This window comes from Asterias amurensis, chromosome 7 (genome assembly GCF_032118995.1).
Source record: "Asterias amurensis chromosome 7, ASM3211899v1".
Lineage (NCBI taxonomy): Eukaryota > Metazoa > Echinodermata > Asteroidea > Forcipulatida > Asteriidae > Asterias > Asterias amurensis.
The window spans coordinates 12,248,262-12,267,390 of NC_092654.1; the positions used below are offsets into that span (position 1 = coordinate 12,248,262).

The 19,129-nt window shown below is 38.3% G+C and overlaps 2 protein-coding genes across 2 annotated transcripts in view; one reads left to right on the plus strand and one right to left on the minus strand.

Moving 5' to 3' along the window:
• Positions 1-1,102: 1,102 nt before the first annotated feature.
• LOC139939644 (uncharacterized) lies at positions 1,103-4,728 on the minus strand. Its single transcript, XM_071935688.1, has 4 exons — positions 3,851-4,728; positions 3,107-3,285; positions 2,510-2,591; positions 1,103-1,924 (listed from the first exon to the last, which is right to left on the minus strand). The coding sequence occupies exons 1-4, from the start codon at positions 4,602-4,604 to the stop codon at positions 1,737-1,739; spliced, it is 1,203 nt and encodes a 400-aa protein (XP_071791789.1). The 5' UTR covers positions 4,605-4,728; the 3' UTR covers positions 1,103-1,736.
• Positions 4,729-4,804: 76 nt separating this feature from the next.
• LOC139939642 (DNA ligase 4-like) overlaps positions 4,805-19,129 on the plus strand; it is a 30,425-nt gene continuing 16,100 nt past the window's right edge. Inside the window, exons 1-18 of the mRNA XM_071935687.1 lie at positions 4,805-4,891; positions 6,656-6,910; positions 7,616-7,693; positions 8,356-8,454; positions 9,256-9,320; positions 11,287-11,437; positions 11,762-11,854; positions 12,932-13,036; positions 13,761-13,867; positions 14,266-14,346; positions 14,481-14,546; positions 14,869-14,915; positions 15,683-15,779; positions 16,728-16,787; positions 17,640-17,740; positions 17,941-18,032; positions 18,448-18,543; positions 18,902-19,012. Of these exons, the coding sequence (XP_071791788.1) occupies positions 6,680-6,910; positions 7,616-7,693; positions 8,356-8,454; positions 9,256-9,320; positions 11,287-11,437; positions 11,762-11,854; positions 12,932-13,036; positions 13,761-13,867; positions 14,266-14,346; positions 14,481-14,546; positions 14,869-14,915; positions 15,683-15,779; positions 16,728-16,787; positions 17,640-17,740; positions 17,941-18,032; positions 18,448-18,543; positions 18,902-19,012 (1,680 nt within the window). The 5' untranslated portion in view covers positions 4,805-4,891; positions 6,656-6,679. The remainder of the gene's footprint in view (positions 4,892-6,655; positions 6,911-7,615; positions 7,694-8,355; positions 8,455-9,255; positions 9,321-11,286; positions 11,438-11,761; positions 11,855-12,931; positions 13,037-13,760; positions 13,868-14,265; positions 14,347-14,480; positions 14,547-14,868; positions 14,916-15,682; positions 15,780-16,727; positions 16,788-17,639; positions 17,741-17,940; positions 18,033-18,447; positions 18,544-18,901; positions 19,013-19,129) is intronic.

Here is a 19,129-nt window from a genome sequence, read left to right on the forward strand (position 1 = left end):
AACTTTTTTCCTTTGTTATCTTATTTATTTCCTCATTAGACTCACAGTGAGAACAAAATTCAACAAAGCAAACAATCAAACCAAAAAACATGAAACTTTTGTTTTAAAATTCCAACCTTGGGTCAAATAACTTGGATGTCAATTGCTTTTCCTAGTCGAGTTAATTGATGGAACTGGAACATAATTTTGTACAAATTAGGGCAACAATTATTACATGCAAGTTGCACATTGAGAGGACTTTTCAACTTAGACATTACTTACAAAAGTTAATACTTTCTGGTAATGAAACCAAGGATGTCTCTATAGTGAACTTAAAGGCAGTGGACACTATTGGTAACTACTCAAAGCTCATAAAACCTTAATTGGTAATGAGTAATGGGGAGCTGTTGATAGTATAAAACACTGTGAGAAATGGCTCCCTCTGATGAAGTAACATAGTTTTCGAGAAAAAAGTAATTTTCCACAAATTTTACTTTGAGACCTAGATTTTGAGATTTAGAATTTGAGGTCACAAAATCAAGCATCGGAAAGCACACATGTTCATCTTCGTGTGACAAGGGTGTTTTTTCTTTCATTATTATCTTGCAACTTCGACGACCAATTGAGCTCAAATTTTCACAGGTTTGTTATATTCTATTGTGCATATGTTGAGATACACCAAGAGAGAAGACTGGTCTTTGACAAATTACCAATGGTGTCCACTGCCTTTAACTTGTACTGCTACCAACCCTAGCGCATGGGACCTACAGCTTAAAGGAACACGTTGCCTTGGATCGGACGAGTTGGTCAAAACAAAAGCGTTTGTAACCGTTTTTTATATAATGCATATGGTTGGAAAGATGTTTTAAAAGTAGAATACAATGAGCCACACAAGTTTGCCTCGAAATTGCGTGGTTTTCCTTCTACTGTGCGAACTAACACGGTCGGCCATTTATGGGAGTCAAAATTTTGACCCCCATAAATGGCCGACGTGTTAGTCGACGAGGTAAAAGGAAAACCACGCAATTTTGAGGCATGTTTGTGTGGATCATTGTATTCTACTTTTACAACATCTTTCTACCCATATGCATTTTATAAAAAACGGTTACAAACGCTTTTCAAAGACCAACTCGACCGATCCAAGGCAATGTGTTCCTTTAAGCGTCATGACTGGAACTCAAACCCACACTCTGTTGATCAGTAAGACAGAAAAGTTCAAATGCGTGTATATATCCAATAGATGTTAAACTTGCATCGGGGATACAAAGATTCGAACTGCCTCTTGGTACCAGGCAATCTCGGTGGCCTAGTTGGTGGACACTGCTCTAGAATTGTAGAGGGTTCGAATCCCACCCACGTAATATGCCTGTTATTGTTTTCACAGAACTTAGGGGAAATAAAGGGTAGACAGTGCTGACACACATCAATGTAAGGGTAAAAAACCAAAAAGAAAGTATAGACAATGTGACCTGTGTTTACATTCAAACCACCCTCTGTTGACAACAATGTATACTTCATGTTTCGCCGGGCAAAAATACGCATAGTCATGGTAAGATTGCATACACTTTCTTGCTGGCTGCCAAAACACAAAGGTTTTGCCCGGTGGTATGCGCGCGAATCGTGTTATGGTTTTCGAGTGACGTCAGAGGTCACATCGTCTATTGTATATCCATAAATGTTTTGGGTTCATTATTAATTTTGGGTTCATTTGTTTGTTTTTATGTCGGATGGCCTTGTTTGAAAAAGCATGTTCAAGCTCATGCTTGGGTCGATTCCCCATCATCTGGTTCCTGCATCTGAAGATCGGTCTTAGGGTTAAACATCATCATCTCATGTTGCTCCCACTGCTGCATATGGTCGTCAAACTCACTCCCAAGGGTCCACAGCTGCTCTAGGTCATAGGTCAATCTTGTTTCTTCCATCATGAAGTGGACAACAATGTTGCCTGAAAGTAAAACAAAACAAAAACAAAAATTTATTACCAGCAAAAAGTTTACACTGTCCAAAAAGTTTACACTTGTATTATTTGTTAGTGTTGTGTTGTCTGGTGCCCCACCCATATTTTGCTTAGCAAAGATATTTTCTAAGCAGGATTTTCTTCTTAACAGCTTTATGAAGTTAGCCCCAGCTCTTAGCAGTTTTAATCATTTAGTGGTTTTTTGCTATCAAATCATAAGGTATCCTGCTTGATGACCAAAAACTAACCTCATCTGGAGAAAATGGTTCCAATTAGGGTTCAGGTTTTTCCAAACCAGGGGTTGCAATTGTTTAGTACTGTCATGACTGTTGTTTTTAGTACTACCCTACCCATTTCTTGCTTAGCATAAATTTGCTAAGCAGTAGTTTCAGTGATTAACAGCTTTATGTTAAATTTTAGTAGTCTAAACAGCACTTGAGTGAGTTGAAAACTCTGGAGATCTCTGTCTAGAGTAAAATACACACACACAAAACAAAATTTGTGAAATGAAAAAAAAACGCTTTGACAAAGATTGAAGAAATGTATAACGAAATAAAGCATCCCTTTCCTTACCAAAGTCAAGACACATCCAATCATCACTTAGCTTTCCCTCCGTGATAAGAAATGGATCACTGCTCTGCTTCCGCCCTTTGTACTGTGATAAGTAAAACAAAAATACAGAAATCAAGATCATCATTTATTTTAAGACAGGACTTTTCAGATAGTCTTGGGGTTTTTCAAATCAACATCTTTGTCTAAAATATAAAGAATGGTGTTCGAATAATAACAAAATCCCGTGAACTTTCACACAAAGATAAAGCCCAGGCCTGTACAGCTTAATTTTTGTAAGGGCATGGGCACCAAGGCGTTTTCTTCTTGCTAGGGCACCCTATGGCTATGAGGAAATTGTAAATTGCTACTGGAGCATTTCAAGGGCACGAAGGCATTAACCAGAGGGGCATAGAGGCAATCGCCTTTGTTGCCTCTGTGAAACACATGTGCATCAGGCCTAACAGCCGCATGGTTTTGTGTGTCCATCCTATGACTAGAGACAATACAAAGTGCCGCAAACTTTAAACCAATACACTTGCTCTGACATAAGCTTGAAGACAATTTGTTTCAAGGATCTTTTATGATAGATAAAAATGGATGAGGCCCAACTTGCCGTACCAGTTTATTGATGAACTGGGTCATAGCCATGAGGTGTCTGGAAGATCTACCCGTCACCACAACAAAATAATCAACGTAGTTTTTCTCTGGAGGCACTTTGATGACGCATATGTCCTGTGCATTCTCTTCTCGAAGTATTTGCACAAGTTCATCGATGTCGAACACGAACACAGATTCCTCTGGAGGAAAAAAGTAAAGAAGAAAATTAATTGATCAAAAAGTCTTCACAATTTTTATTGAGTTGGTTGATGCTCTCTATTCTTATACCAGTTTGCTTTACAAAACAGAGAGGTTCTGGAAGAAATTATTAATTAAGGTCAGAAAATAGTACATCATTGCAGTTTGAACTTTGTTTGATATTCGGTGCCAAATCAGGGTTCAAATGTTACACTGGACCGCAGACGTGAGGCCAGCGATTTTACTGTAGCCTTTGGCCAGTACTCCTAACTGGACAAATCCGTCCGCTGGTTTTTCAATTGATAATAAATTTATGAGATTATTCTTCTCTTTGGTTCAGTGCTTACTACGAATAAAAAAAGTTTGATTTTTAATTATTAAAGTTGAAGTAAACTGTAACTGTGAAAACAGTTTTCTCTTTCATTTAGATTCTGATCTTGAAATATTGACTCTGGTCCGAAAAACAAATTGAGCTACCGAGTCCTTTGTATACGGTGTGGTCTAAGTCTTGTTTATCCCAAAGTTAAACGGTTTAAAAAACTAAAAAACATAAGATATGACAAGTACCAGCAGCTATATTTGTCACATTCAAAACTCCCGCCTCCTTCTGTAGTCCATCCTCTTCCTCTGGCACCATTGCAACAGAGCCTTCTCTCTCACTTTCCTCTTGTGCGCAGATGTCATTCTTCAAGACAGAGCTAGACGAACCAAATGACGATTCAGAATCTGTGATGACCCCCCCTTCAGAAGCCCCTTCTCCATGATCAGACTTTCCAAAGTCAGCTGCCATCTCGCAGAGAAGTGAGCGTAACTCTGGGTCTTGGCTGATGACACTTTCAGTTCGGGTTGTTGGGTGTGTCCAGTCACTTTCCTCAATATTTTCTACACCATCAAAACTTGTTGCATCTGACGAAAATTCTCGCCACTTTTTTTGAACAACTTTTTCACATGATGATGAGGAAGTAAAGTTTCTTTGTGATAAACCTGTCTTAACCTGGTGTAACAATGTGGCATAATTAGGCCTACTGCCAGTGACACTACTTGTGATGTAATTAGTCCTCCAAGTTTTTCTTGTTGACGAAGAGCAAGATATTGTACAAAGGGTTTTTGCGGAGGAGTGTGATGTCCATGCACTAGCGCTATGGTGGCGAGTACACTGCAAACAGTGTGAAGTTGATGCTTTTTTGGTAGGCAAAAATTCCCTACGTTGTTCAACAGCTGGACGATTGATGATGGTGCTACAAAGGTTCACTGGTTTCGTGTGAAGTCCTAAAGTCTTCGAGCAGTTGATCAACTGGAGAAAATTCATTTTGAATTTCATGAATAACAACTAATTTTACAGAGCATTATCGTCAGTCGAGAGTTCCTCACGTGTGTGTATGTACTTAATGTACACAGTGTACGAATTACGTGCACATTTCCATGAAGCAGATCCATTAGTGTGTATAGACTGGTCCCTGTTTCCTGTTTTGCAAGCTCCGCCGATTTTCAAGTGGTGTGATTCATGTGGATATTAGGTTTCAGACCTCGCCAGGACGTGTTTATTTTTGTCCATTTTCGTCTGCTCCTCTCATTATTTCTTTCCAGTTTCAGCTCAGCCTCGGTGTGGTATGTTGTTTTTACTGTTCTTTTGTAGCTATTTCTATGGAATGATTTGGAAGTTTATTCAGTTTAATATTTAATATAGCCAGATAATGGCGTAAAAATGTCATCCATCCAGTCCCTTTTTTGTGCATGTGATGATTGATGGGGCCATGGCCCATGGATTGGATCGGATGGCATGGTGGGATGGGGCCGGTTCGAATTCACTACACACGTGGAGTAACTGGCCACTTCCTGACTTTGGCACCTTCCAAACTCGGCACCTTCAAAACTCGGTACCCACGTACATAAATTCGGCACGACCTTCCAAACTCGACACCGTACCCACAAGGCACAAACTCGCTCGGCATTTTACAAAGTCACAAACTCGGAACCCAGGAACTCGGCACATTGGAAACTTGGCACCCACGAACTCGCTTGGCACCTCAAAACCTCAGAACCTTGAAAACTCAGCACCTTGCAATCTCGCAAACTCGGCACTTTGCAAACTAGCTTAGCAAACTCGGCACTTATTGCAAACTTGCATAATCAACACCTTGCAATTTCGCAAACTCGGCACCTTGCAAACTCGCAAATTTGGCACCGTGCAAACTTTCAAACTCATCACCTTGCAAACTCACTAACTTGGCAAATTGTAAACTCATAAAATCAGCACCTTGCAATCTCGTAAGCTCTCTGCTCCTTGCAAACTCACAAACTCGGCACCTTGCAATCGTGTAAACTCGACACCTTGCAAACTCGGCACCTTGCAATCGTGTAAACTCGACACCTTGCAAACTCGGCACCTTGCAAACTCGGCACCTTGCAAACTCGGCACCTTGCAATGCAAACTCAGCATCTTGCATTCTCTCAAACTCAGCACCTTGCAATCTCGCAAACTGGACACCAACGAATTCGCTCAGCATCTTGCAAACTCAGCATCTTGCATACTCGGCACGTTACAACCTCGCAAACTCAGCACCTTGCAAACTTACAAACTCGGCACCTTAAAACTTACAAAGTCGGCACTTTGCAAACTCGTAAACTCAACATCCACAAACTCAGCACAGCACCTTGCAAACTAGGCACCTTGCAAACATGCCACATTGCAAATTCGGCACATTGGAAACTCAGCACCTCGCAAACTTGGCACCTTGTGATCTCTCAAACTCAGCAACCACGAACTCAGCACCTTGTAAACTTGACACCCACAAGATTGACACCGCAAAATTCAGCACCTTGGCACAAGGGAAACTTTGTTGTTTAAATAAAAAAAAACAATGTAACAGAAAACCAAATATAAAATGGTTTATTATGTAATGATTTGTAAACATTTAACCCCGGTGCTGTAAAAAAAAAAAAAAAAAAAACATTGGTACACAAACAGACTAAAAATGAAAACTGTTCTTTTTTATCATTATCCTGGCTCAAATCATCAGTTCCTTAAAGACACTGGACACTATTGGTAAATGTCAAAAACCAGTCTTCTCACTTGGTGTATCTCAACATATGCATATAATAACAAACCTGTAAAAATTGGAGCTCAATTGGTCGTCAAAGTTGCGAGATAATCAGATGTTTGATTTCGAGACATCAAATTCTAAATCTGAGGTATCGAAACCAAATTCGTGGAAAATTACTTCTTTCTGGAAAACTACATTACTTCAGAGGGAGCCATTTCTCACAATGTTTTATACTATCAACCTCTCGCCATTACTCATTACCAAGGTTACCAGGTTTTATGTTAATAATTATTTTGAGTAATTACCATTAGTGTCTACTGCCTTTAAGGTGTTACTAGACGCAGCTTCCACTATGTCTGATGGAAGAGATAACCCATCAACGTCAACTCCAGCAGCAGCAACTGCAGGAGCTAGTGAGGATGCAGCGACAGTGGCCAGCCACATTCCTTTTGCTGAACTTGCTGGATTCTTGGAGAAGGTACAGAAGAAGCACGGCGGCGAGGCCAAGAAACAGATGTTCCGAGAGTTCCTTGACAAGTGGAGAGAGTTTCACAAACATCTTCATGAGGATGATCCAACGACGGTAATGATGAACTGTGTTTAACTTATTTGCATCACATTGGTGTATTATGAAGAGAAACAAAAGTTCTGTATTATTAAAAAATACCTACATGTACATAATAAAAAGAGCACCTCACACAATCGCCCCAAAGCACTTAACAAAAAAAGCTAGTTATAAATTAACTGAAGAGGTTTGTTTTTAGCGTAGACTGGAAAATGTTTTCATGTGGGGCAGTTTTGATGAAGTTTGTCAAATTAATAACGCAACCCAGCAGCCGGTTTTTATGAAACATTACGCAACTAGTATTAGTCCACTTACGCAACGTTTATTGTGTATTTGCGCCAAAAACATTGCACAAGTGGATTTACGCATTTGCTTAAAGTTTCAAGAAGTTTGCTGCTAATGTATTTTGTGCTATGCGGATTATGTTTCTTGTTTTGATGTTTTCTGTTTTCTTAATTGTTTGTCTTTGTGTGTTTGTGTTTGTATCATTGAGGTTCAATGAATAATAATGATATTGATTACATTAAAGATTAATATTGATTATCTTGGCCTTCTGACCTTTTTTGAAAAGAATCAATTTTTTTAACTTGCTAACTTGCTAAATTTTAGATCGAAACAGGGTGAAGTGTGTACATGTTTACAAAACAGGGTGAGAAGTGTGAACACATGTTTACAAATCATTCAATGGCTAACTTTATTTGGTTGCCTTTTATTTTCCCACAGAAAGACAATTTCTATCCTGTGATGAGACTGTTACTGCCGCAACTGGAAAGGGAAAGAATCGCATACGGTATCAAGGAGGTATGAAATTTCATCTTTGAGAGGGCAAGGCCATTTTTATTTTGTAAGAGGTACATCCACCATCGGAAAATCTTAAAACTATTGGAAAGGGGGCACCAAGGCGAAAAGGCCATGGGAGGTATGGAAACTCATCTTTGAGAGGGCAAGGCCATTTTTATTTTGTAAACCGTACTTCCACCATCGGAACATCTTAAAGACTATGGGAAAAGGGGCACCAAGGCCAAGACCAGAGCCCATGGCCTCTGGACCTCCTTGTGGTTCCAGGCTTTATATGGGTTCCTGAACATGATAGTTGTGAGGATGGGCAATTGCCGGCTATTTTAGAGTTGGGCCAATAAGTTAAGTGGGCACAACTCAAGGTGGTAGCTTGCACCTATGTGCTTAGCAGGCCAAAATCCAAATCACTTTTGTAGGGTTGTTTGTTAATCTACAAGTACATTACTTGTGCTTCTATTTGTTGTTCCTTTTATTTATGCATGACAGAGAACTACACTTAAAATAATTATGATTTAAATGAGGTTACAGAGCTTAATTCATTCTTCAAAAAGATCACCAAAGTAAACAAAAACAAAAAATTTCTCAACTTCATATGTTCTTATTTTAATTAAGTTAAACTCTGATTTTAGATTTATCTCTTGTTTTCTTTCTCTCTTTTTATACAGCATACCCTAGCCAAGTTGTACATTGACATTCTTGGCTTGGGTAAAGAAAGCCAAGATGCTAAGAAGTTAATCAATTACCGAGCACCAACTGCCAAACAGGTGAGGGTATTTCCTAATGGAGATAATGTTTCTGTTTCAGTATTAAGTCAGACAATGGTAATTCCCTGCATGAATGTTTTAAGAAACATTGGTGATTTTTGGCACATTTGATGACGTGTACAGACGGAAAATTTATCAATATATCGCCCTAACTATAATGAATTTAGCCGATCCACATGAACAAAATGGCATCAGTTTTCGGCCGACATTGGTGTTACCCTTAAGAAATTGTCAATACCATGTACTTGTCATGATTGTATGACAAAGTTTGCTATATTTTGACCCTTTGTCATGTAAACTTTTATAGTGTGCGCTTTGTGGTCGCAGTGGAGATCTTACCTTTTTTTTTTCAATTTTGTCTGGGGTTGATTTACTCTGGGTCCGCCTGACGCTTATTTTTTTTGTATTTTATTCCGTGTAATATGATTGTTTGTAATGCAATGTTTTTACTAAATTTTTGCTACTTTTTCAACTGTTGTGTATTTTTAAAAAACCATATTTCTATTTTTGCTCATGTTTTTTAATCCTGCATTGTAATGTTTTTCTTGACTGTACAGCGCGTTGAAACAGTGTTAAAGCGCTTTATAAATGCATTTAAGTTAAGTTAAGTTAAGTTACACCTTGAAGGGATACAAGGTGAAGTGGCTGTATCAGACCATGCCGTTAAACAACAGGGGGAGGAGCCCCTCTTATAAGAAAACACCAGAACTTGAGTACAGTGCGGGAGATCACTTAGCCATATATTATACTACACCCAAGTATAAAATGTCCTCATTTTTTTTTTTTTTTTGCTTGAATCAGGAAGCTGGAGACTTTGCCAGTGTTGCATATTTTGTGCTCAGAAACAGATGCCCAGAAAAGGGGAGGTGAGTTCACAAGTTAAAGGAACACGTTGCGTTGGATCGGTCGAGTTGGTCCTTGAAAAGCGTTTGTAACCGTTTGTTATAAAATGCATATGGGTAGAAAGATGTTGTAAAAGTAGAAAACAATGATCCGCACAAACATGCCTCTAAATTGCACGGTTTTCCTTTTACTTCGTCGACTAACACGGTCGGCCATTTATGGGAGTCAAATTTTTGACTCCCATAAATGGCCGACCGTGTTAGTTCGCACAGTTAAAGGAAAACCACGCAATTTCGGGGCAAATTTGTGTGGATCATTGTACTCTACTTTTAAAACATCTTTCCAACCATATGCATTTTATAAAAGACGGTTACAAACGCTTTTTATAGACCAACTCGACTGATCCAGGGCAACGTGTTCCTCTAAGCCCAGTTCATACTTCACAAAGATATTGAAAAAAAAAGGGAGACCACCAACATTAGGACTAGATAGCTCAGTTTGTAAAGTGTTAGCACTTTTATCCTGAGGTTGCAAGTGCAAGTCCCACTCTAGTAATTTTTGTCTTTGTTCAACCCAAATTTATTTGAAGTATACCCAGTCAGTTTCAGTTGTGGTTTATTACTTGACAATTAAACAGTTTGTGTCTTTGGTTGAGGTTGGTTGAGGTGGATGTGTACAAAATTTTTATATATTTTTTTTACACATGTGTTCAGTGCTTTAATCTAATAATACTAGGTTCTTATATTCCGCTTATCACACCCTTATTAGGTGCATATCAAAGCAGAATCACCGGACCCCTTCTCTTTACGATAAGTGCACTAGGTTCTTTTACATGCGTTACACAACACACGTGACCAATGGCTTTACGTCCCATCCATAGGACGAAGTATCGTGGTTAAGTGTCTTGCTTAAGGACACGGGTGTCATGACTGGAACTCGAAACCACACTCCGATGACCAGAAACACCAGAGCTGTATGATGTATGAACCGGGCTTTACGCATTTACATAAAGTTTCAAGAAGTTTGCTGCAAATGTATTTTGTGCTATGCGGATTATGTTTCTTGTTTTGATGTTTTCTGTTTTCTTGATTGTTTGTCTTTGTGTAATTGTGTTTGTATCATTGAGGTTCAATGAATAATAATGATATTGATTACATTAAAGATTAATATTGATTATCTTGGCCTTCTGACCTTTTTGAAAAGAATCAATTTTTTAACTTGCTAACTTGCTAAATTTCAGATCGAAACAGGGTGAAGTGTACACATGTTTACAAAAAAGGGTGAAGCAGGGCTGTATGCTTCGTTTTTGAAAGGGCAAGGGCACCAAGGTGTCAAGACTGGGACTCAAACCCACACTCCGATGACCAGAAACACCAGAGCTTGAGTAAGGTGCTCTTAAAGGATTTGGGTACTTTTGGAAACACAAAACACAATGTCCACAGATTTACATTAAACTTACACTGTTTGGAGATAATGATAGTAGAAAGCTTCCCTTGAAATAATACTTGCTGAGGTGTTATACGTTTTGAGTAATTAGTAAAATAATGCCACGCAAATACAGTTTACATGCGTAAGTAATTTTCGTGTCCGGAGACTACAGCACCTCAGCGAGTAATAGTTTAAGGGAAAGCTTTCTACCATCATTATCTTCAAACTGTGTGAGTTTAATGTCAATCTGTGGACATTGTGTTGGGTGTCCTACAAAAAGTACCGAGGGGTCGATTTCACAAAGAGTTAAGACTCGTCTTATCTCGAGTTAGGACGAGTAACTTGTCCTAACTTAGGATTAATCTTAAGGTCTGCATGCTACAGTGCAGGGTTGGGACTCGTCCTAAGTCCTAAGATTAGTCTTAAAGTTATAGGAAGAGTTTTGTGAAATCGACGGCAGACCCTTTATCCGTTAGGGCAAAACCTAAAACCGTATTGTGATTGTTTGATGATCTTAACTTTACCACTGACCTAGACTGAAAGCCAGTATTTTAATTGTAGTTTGACGATTCAGGATGTCAATACATGCCTTGATGCCATAGCGGGAAGCAACGCTGCTAAGAAGAAGGATGTAGTTAAGAAGAACTTCATGCACCTGTTGAGGAACACCAGCGCACTGGAACAGAAGTGGCTGGTCAGAATGATCATGAAGGTATAACAATAATAACTAGACAACACTTTTTCTCAGAACTACTTCAAGGTTAAACATCATCAAGGAATCTTCGATCCATGTCGACGCTTCTCGGTAAAGAACCCAAGTCTTGATATTCCTTCACTGTCCTTGGGTGATAGGTCTTTTTCTTCAGCTTCACAATAAATCAAAAACTCTCTACCACTTAATCTTTAAATCTTGTCATTGTACCACAAATTTCAAATTTTTTCTCAAAGCTTCATTTTTTTTGTTACAGGTTTTCTACCAACTGAGCGATCTAGCCCTAAGCGATTCACGTTGTATTTGTTTACCCACATGTTTTAGGATATGAAGTCTGGCCTGAGTCAAGTTGCAATCTTCCATATCTTTCATCCAGATGCAGAAGACTTCTTCAATGTCACAAACAACCTATCTAAGGTAAGCTATTGAAAAAACACCTTCAAATAATTGGATCTACCTGTATTATTGTTCCATCTCATTTTTGTCTCCTTAAAGCCATTGGACACTTTCGGTAAACAGTGTTGTCCAAGGCCCACACTTCGTGTACCACAACTTATATATAAAATAACAAACCTGTGAAAATTTAGGCTCAGTCGGTCATCGGAGTCGGGAGAAAATAACGGGAAAACCCACCCTTGTTTACGCACGTTTCCCGTGTCATGACATGTGTTAAATATACATCCGTAATTCTCGTTATCGAGAATTGATATTGTTTTAGTGTTTACTCAAAAAGTAAAGCATTTCATGGAATAATATTTCAAGATAAGTCTTTCACCATTACCTTCTGTAAACCCTGTAAATTATTTGTAAATCTGTGAACTTTAAAAAAAAATTCTGTACCGAAAGTGTATAATGGCTTTTACTTAGTTTGAATCAAATAAACGAATCAATGTTATGGATTTTTATGACAGAATTTTGTTGGTAGGTGACAATAAATTTATTTATAATATCAAATCTTAAATAATACTACAGACCAGAGTTTTTTTAATACCTGTGCTCGTGTAATATAAGTTACTATTTTATTACTTATTTGGTGTTTTTCAGTACATTCCTACTAGGGATTAGTCGTCATGTTGTTTTAAGGCCAATGTCCAGTCAGTTCTGGGTCGGGAGGTGAGAGGTATCATCGAGACGGTGCACTGCCCATGGTAGCGAGGCTGAGTCATTACCTAAGCTGCAGGGATGAGATTGTTCACACTTTTGGCTGAATTCAGACTTTTTATGTCGGCCTGGTTAAGAAAATCAGACAATATTGTTGTCCACAAATAAAGAAATCCTTTTTATTGGTCTACTTCTCTCGTGCTTTGGATACTGTTTCCAAAAATTCCTTGGAATCAATCATTTTGGGTTACCAAAAGGTAGAAGTGGCCTCATTTCAACATACCTTTGACTTTGTTTCCAAGTTTCAGACTTTTTCGTTAGTAATGACTCTCACCCCTGAAGCTGTGACTATCTTTAATTTGATAGTCAGTGTTGTTGTTTTTTTGGCTGCAGTTGTGTGCTGATTTAAATGATCCTCGGGTCAGAATGAATGAGGTTGGGATCAGCGTATTTTCAGCCTTCAGCCCAATGCTTGGAATGAGAGCCAACACAAACCAGGTAAACAATCGAGCCCTTGCATTGGCCATCAAACCCCGATGAAGAGCTATCATTGGCCGAGAGTCGTGTGCAGCGCGTACGCGCATGCACGATTCACTTTTGTTTGGCATCATAAATAGCGGCCAACAGAGGGGGTCTATACATGGCCTGACATCACTAAACATAGACCTTTTCGCAAATACTGTTGTGCATGCGTAAAGCTTGGAATTAGGTGCACTGTGGTCTAGCTGGTGATCAAATTTGATCCATATCTATCTATCCCACAATGCACCTCATTCAACAGTCTGCGCTTGCGCAATGGTATTTGCGAAAAGGTCTATGGACAAACCATTATAGTTTTCGATTGACTACCATTGACTATGGAAACTGTCAAGCAATGTAACAAACAGTTGGGGTCAACGACCATGACTCTTACAATTATCATGAACTTCAAGTTTGTTCATAAAACCACAAAAAATATCGTAGTAAACACAAAATTATTTTTAACATTTTGGGGCTTCAATTACTTGGATAGATGTCAGTTTTGCATTGGGGATAAAGAATATCATTATGTTTTACCCTTAATTGATGTGTGTTAAGCACTGAATACTCGGTACTTTCCCGAGTCCTGTGAACAAAAATCCAAAGGCAAATCACTCGGGTGGGATTTAGTCGTGGGTTCGAATCCCACCTGGTGATTTTTTGTTAGATTTTTTGTTTCTATTGTCACATTTTATCTTGTTAGGTTGAGAAGTTAATGGAGCACAAACCATTCTTCATCGAGACAAAGCTTGATGGAGAGAGAATGCAGCTCCACAAGGAAGGAAACTCATACAAGTACTTCTCAAGAAGGTAGGTTAGCATGCAGTCTGTCTTTTCCAAACCTATTCTGGTGTTGGCGTAGTGGTTTCTTTTAAGCCTGGGCGACTAGTGTGACTAGTTTGTAGTCGCGACTACTGATTGCTTAGGTGAGTCGCAATTACCGTTTTTCAAAATCTCAGTTAATCGTGCTGCCACAACTACTACAAAAATAGTCGCAACTACCTGTTTGGTAAACCAATTGTGCCGCTCACGACTTTTCATGACAACTTAACTTACTTACGAAACTGCATCAAACTTTTTTATGCTGGAATGCATCATGGAAATTAAAAATCAGTCGCAACTAGTGCTGAGTTGCATCTAATTAAGGCGCACTGATAATATTGCAGTACTTTTGAAATTAATCTAAATATAATTTTGCTTTTCTTAAGGTCCCACGACTATTCCCGTTCCTTTGGCGAGACTCCAGATGATGGCAGTCTGACACCATACATCGCAAACTGCTTCAAAAGGTAGATTGAAAAAGGCTGCTTAACTAGTGCACCCCAAAATATCTTATATGGGACAAACAAGAGTTGTTTTTGGTGTTTTGTTTTGGTGGTTTTTTTAACCCGCAAGATAAAGTTGAATTTCTTCTCTTTGTCAGGGATGTTCGTAACTGCATACTGGATGGAGAGATGATGGCCTACAATCCAGAAACAAAAACCTTCATGTAAGTTGACATTCGGGGCCCATACAGTAGTGTTGCTTAATGGCAAATCTTTCGCTCACTGTGCGATTTCCATTTCATAGCGCTTCTAACAGTAAGCACGGGAAAAGGCGTGCTAACCTTCTTTTACATAACCACATTCTACTTTGAAGTGCTCAAAATGCTTTATACTATCTTAAGCTACTGTAGGCTTCTAACCAGAAGTTTTTATTGACATTAATTTTAAAAGTAATTACAAACGTAATAAATAACCTTCCCTTTATAGGATTCTTATTGTAATAAGTGATACTCATTAATTATGGTAGGTTTTTATTTGATTTTTCAGGACCAAGGGAGAGAATTTTGATATTAAGACGATGAGGGATGACCAAGGTAAGAATAGGCTTGACTTTTCTTGATTTCATTGATTGAGCTTTAAAGACACTGGACACTATTGGTAACTGTCAAAGACCAGTCTTTCCACTTGGTGTATCTCAACATATGCACAAGATAAGCAACATTTGAAAATTTGAGCTCAATTGGTCGTCGAAGTTGCAAGATAACAATGGATGAAAAAACACCCTTGTCGCACGAAGTTGTGTGCTTTCTCACACTGTTTAAAACTATCAACCTCTACCCATTACTAGTTACCAAGTATTGTTTTATGCTAATAATTATTTTGACTAATTACCAATAGTGTCCACTGCCTTTAAACTGTTCTGATAATACAGTGGTCTGGGTTCAAGTTCTGATTGTGGGTTCAAACATCGGTCCTGACACTTGTGTTCTTGAGGAAGATGCTTAACTATCTCCACCCAGGGGTATAAATGGGTACTTGCGATGGTAGAGGTTGATACTGTGTTTGAAAAAACCTCTGGAGCTACACAGCAGCTCAGAGCTGTATACTCTCCAGGGATCTGAGAAAGATAATAGGATCTGTTTTTGGCCATATGACCAGATGACCAGGGCACTAATGTAACACATTGAGACTTTATTGTGAAATGCTCTATATAAGTACTAGTTATTATTATCATAATTATAATTCAAGCCCTGCTTACATTGGATTACATCATACTCACAAACCGGATGATTCACTCCTTTGATTTTAGTCAATATGATGAAATGCATTGCTTTTTTTGTGTTTGACTTCCAATCATCAGATCTTCAGGTATGTTACTGTGTCTTTGACATTCTTCTCTTCAATGATAAGAAACTCGCCAACCTTCCGCTCCATGAGAGGGTACAGTACATTAGCAAGTAAGAAGAACTAACTCGTATTTTAAACAACAATTAGCTCTATGCCAGTTCCTTCCCTTTTTTCTATCATTGAGTCCCTGGTTTTTAAAATATGTATTGCTTTGTTTCAACCATAATCAATATGTGGTGAAGAGGTTTTCAACTAATGGTTTAAACCCAATAGGGCCTGGTTCTTGATAGTTTTACCAAGACGAAGTCAAGGTAAATTATCAAGAACCAGGCCTCGGCGGGTTTAAACCGCTAGTTCAAAACCGATTCAACACACTTCGATTCCCATTCATAAATACCTTTCGGTCAAAAAACATCAACACTTTTGGTAAAAAAGTAAAATAAATGCAAAAATTGTAATTGTTTAATGATTTCTTTCATTTTTTAAGTTCCCCTTTCTCAGACTATTTTGTTTTTAAATTTGGTTTCTTTTTTATTGCCGTCTCTTTGTTTTAATTTTGATTTGCTTATGACCTCTTTGCTTTCACTGTTAATTCTAAACTTAAGATTGTATTTAAAGTTTTTAAATTTGTTCATGTACAAATGTTTAAATAGACCGATCCAGTAAGCTCCACCCCATTGTGTATTGACCAATCACAACACAACAAAGGTCCGACATGCGTGCGCGTATCTTGGCGCGCGCGGCAGAGTTGTGCAGAAAGGCATTGGAGAGCCCCACGTGTTCTTGCTCACATGTTCTTGCTCGTGTGCGGAGCCTACTTGATCGGTCTATACGGCCTCTGGCCGCAAATACATTTTTAATTCTGTATAAACCATTTCAAATCAAATCAAATCAAATCAAAATGTTAAGACCAGGGCACTTTTATTGTTGTTTTTATTATTATTTTGACATATTACTTGTGCAGCAAAAGTAAAGCAATGCTCTAAAGCAATTGTGTCGTGCAAAGGATTCTTTAACTGACCTTTGGGTTTTTTTTCTTACTTTTTTTTGTGATGCAGGGTTTTCAATCCAGTGGATGGGAGACTTCACATTGTAGAGAGAAGGGAAGCAAATTCAAAGTAAGAGATAAAATAAGTTTGCAACAATTTTTATCATTTAGTTCAGAATTTTAACTTTTAAGCAGGCTTGGTATTCTTCTTACTTCCTAGTCTGATTTTCTTTTTTTCCCACAAAAAAAATAAAAAATTGTGATTGAATAGCCTGCAAGTCTTTTAAAGGAAGATGTTGCCTTGGATCGGACGAGATGGTCTAAAATAGGTGTTTGTAACCGTTTTTTATAAAATGCATATGGTTGGAAAGGTGTTTTAAAAGTAGAATATAATGATCCACACAAGGTTGCCTCAAAATTGCATGTGTGAACTAACACGGTCGGCCATTTATGGGAGTCAAAAATTTGACTCTCATAAATGACCGACCGTGTTAGTCGACGAGGTAAAAGGAAAACCGTGCAATTTCGAGGCATGTTTGTGTGGACCATAGTATTCTACTTTTACGACATCTTTCTACCCATATGCATTTTATAAAAAATGGTTACAATCGCTTTTCAAAGACCAACTCGACCGATCCAAGGCAACATCTTCCTTTAAACCCTACACCTTGTGAACATGTATGTCAGTCCTTACATGCCATAAAACACTGCACTTTTTTACAATGACCAAATATCATGATTTTGGTTAGCACAAGAGCAAATTGTTCATGACCGTTTTAGGATATTGTAATCGCTAGCTATCCCTCCGGATGTCCTCGGAGGTCTTGTTTGGTATTACAGTTTCAATCAAAAACATGTAAAATGTGTTATAAGAATTATATTTTTCTCTTTTTTGTCTTTTGAGGGGGAAGGAGGGAAATATTAAATTTAATACTAAAAGCATGGAATTCTTAAAGCTATTTTTCTTTTTCTGATCTGATAGACTAGACGTTGTGACAGCCTTGAATGATGCAATTGATAGTAGAGAAGAGGGAATCATGATCAAGAATCCAAACACAGCATACCGGCCAGACAGGCGAAAAGGTAACGTGCAAAATCACATTTTAATCACAATTGCCAATAGTGTCCTTTAAAAAGGCATATGACACTATTGGTAATTGTCAAAGACCAGTTTTTTCACTTGGTGTATCCCAACATGTGCATAAACTAAAAAATCTGTGAAAACTTTGACTCAATTGGTCATCGAAGTTGCAAGATGACATGTGAAATGTTTCCATTTGCAGGCAGTGGATGGTTGAAAATCAAACCAGAATACGTAGACAATTTGATGGATGAACTGGACTTATTAATAGTTGGAGGTTACTTTGGCAAAGGGGTAAGTTTTAAATAAAAAGAAAAATCAAATTTCAGAGTTTTGGCTTAGATTTCAGAGATCTGCTGGGCTATTGCAATTAGTGACTATCCACCCTAGCAGAAATAGATAGAATGGCCAATCACCCTATGATTTTGTAGTCCTTGTCATGATGGTTCCCTGTTTTGTGATGGAAACTGTTGTAAAGTAATTTGATCTTAATTTTATACATGGTTACCTTGTCAAAAGTTTTCTCAGAAAACTTGAACACCAAAACTGTTCTCATGATTCTTGCATGATACATTTTTCAGAATATTAATTTGGGCACATGTTACCATCCATTCATCAACCGCTTACTCCAAGTTAATGTCACTTTCATCTCATCCAATCAAAATATAAGCCGTTACAAATTTCCTCTTCACTTTAAAACACTGTTTAGATCCGCTCACAGATGGTATCTCATTTTCTATTGGCTGTTGCCGAACCATCCAAAGTACCCGGTGAACATCCAACCAACTTTATAGCCTTCACAAAGGTATGTACACGGATGTGATTTCTCTGTTTTTATTTGCCGGAAAACTGTTGTTTACACAATTTATAGACGATGTGACCTATGTTTACATTCAAACCGCCCTCTGTTGACAAAACACTGTACACGTCATGTTTCGCCGGGCAAAAAAGGCGCGTAGTCATGGTAAGATTGCGTGTACTTTCTAGCTGGCTACCAAAACACAAAGGTTTTGCCTGGTAGTATGCGCACGAATCATGTTATGGTTTTTGAGTGACGTCAGAGGTCACATCGTCTTTAAGGAAACTTGTTTATCGTATAAAAAAAAAATTAAGATCGTAAACAAGGATTTGTTAAACTGAGCTGTTTTTCCTTCTTGATTAAGGTTGGCTCAGGGTACTCATTGAAAGAGTTGTACGATTTCAATCAACGGCTTCTTCCTCATCTGAAAGTCTTCAAGAAAGAGCGCCCTCCATCATTCTTACAATTTACAAAGGTGATTTTCTATCTCCATGACCCCCCCCCCCCCTTTCCCAAACCCAGTTAGAAGGGTTTGGGTATTTTTTGTAGGACACAAAGCACAATGTCTAAGATGGTTCGAAGATAATGATGG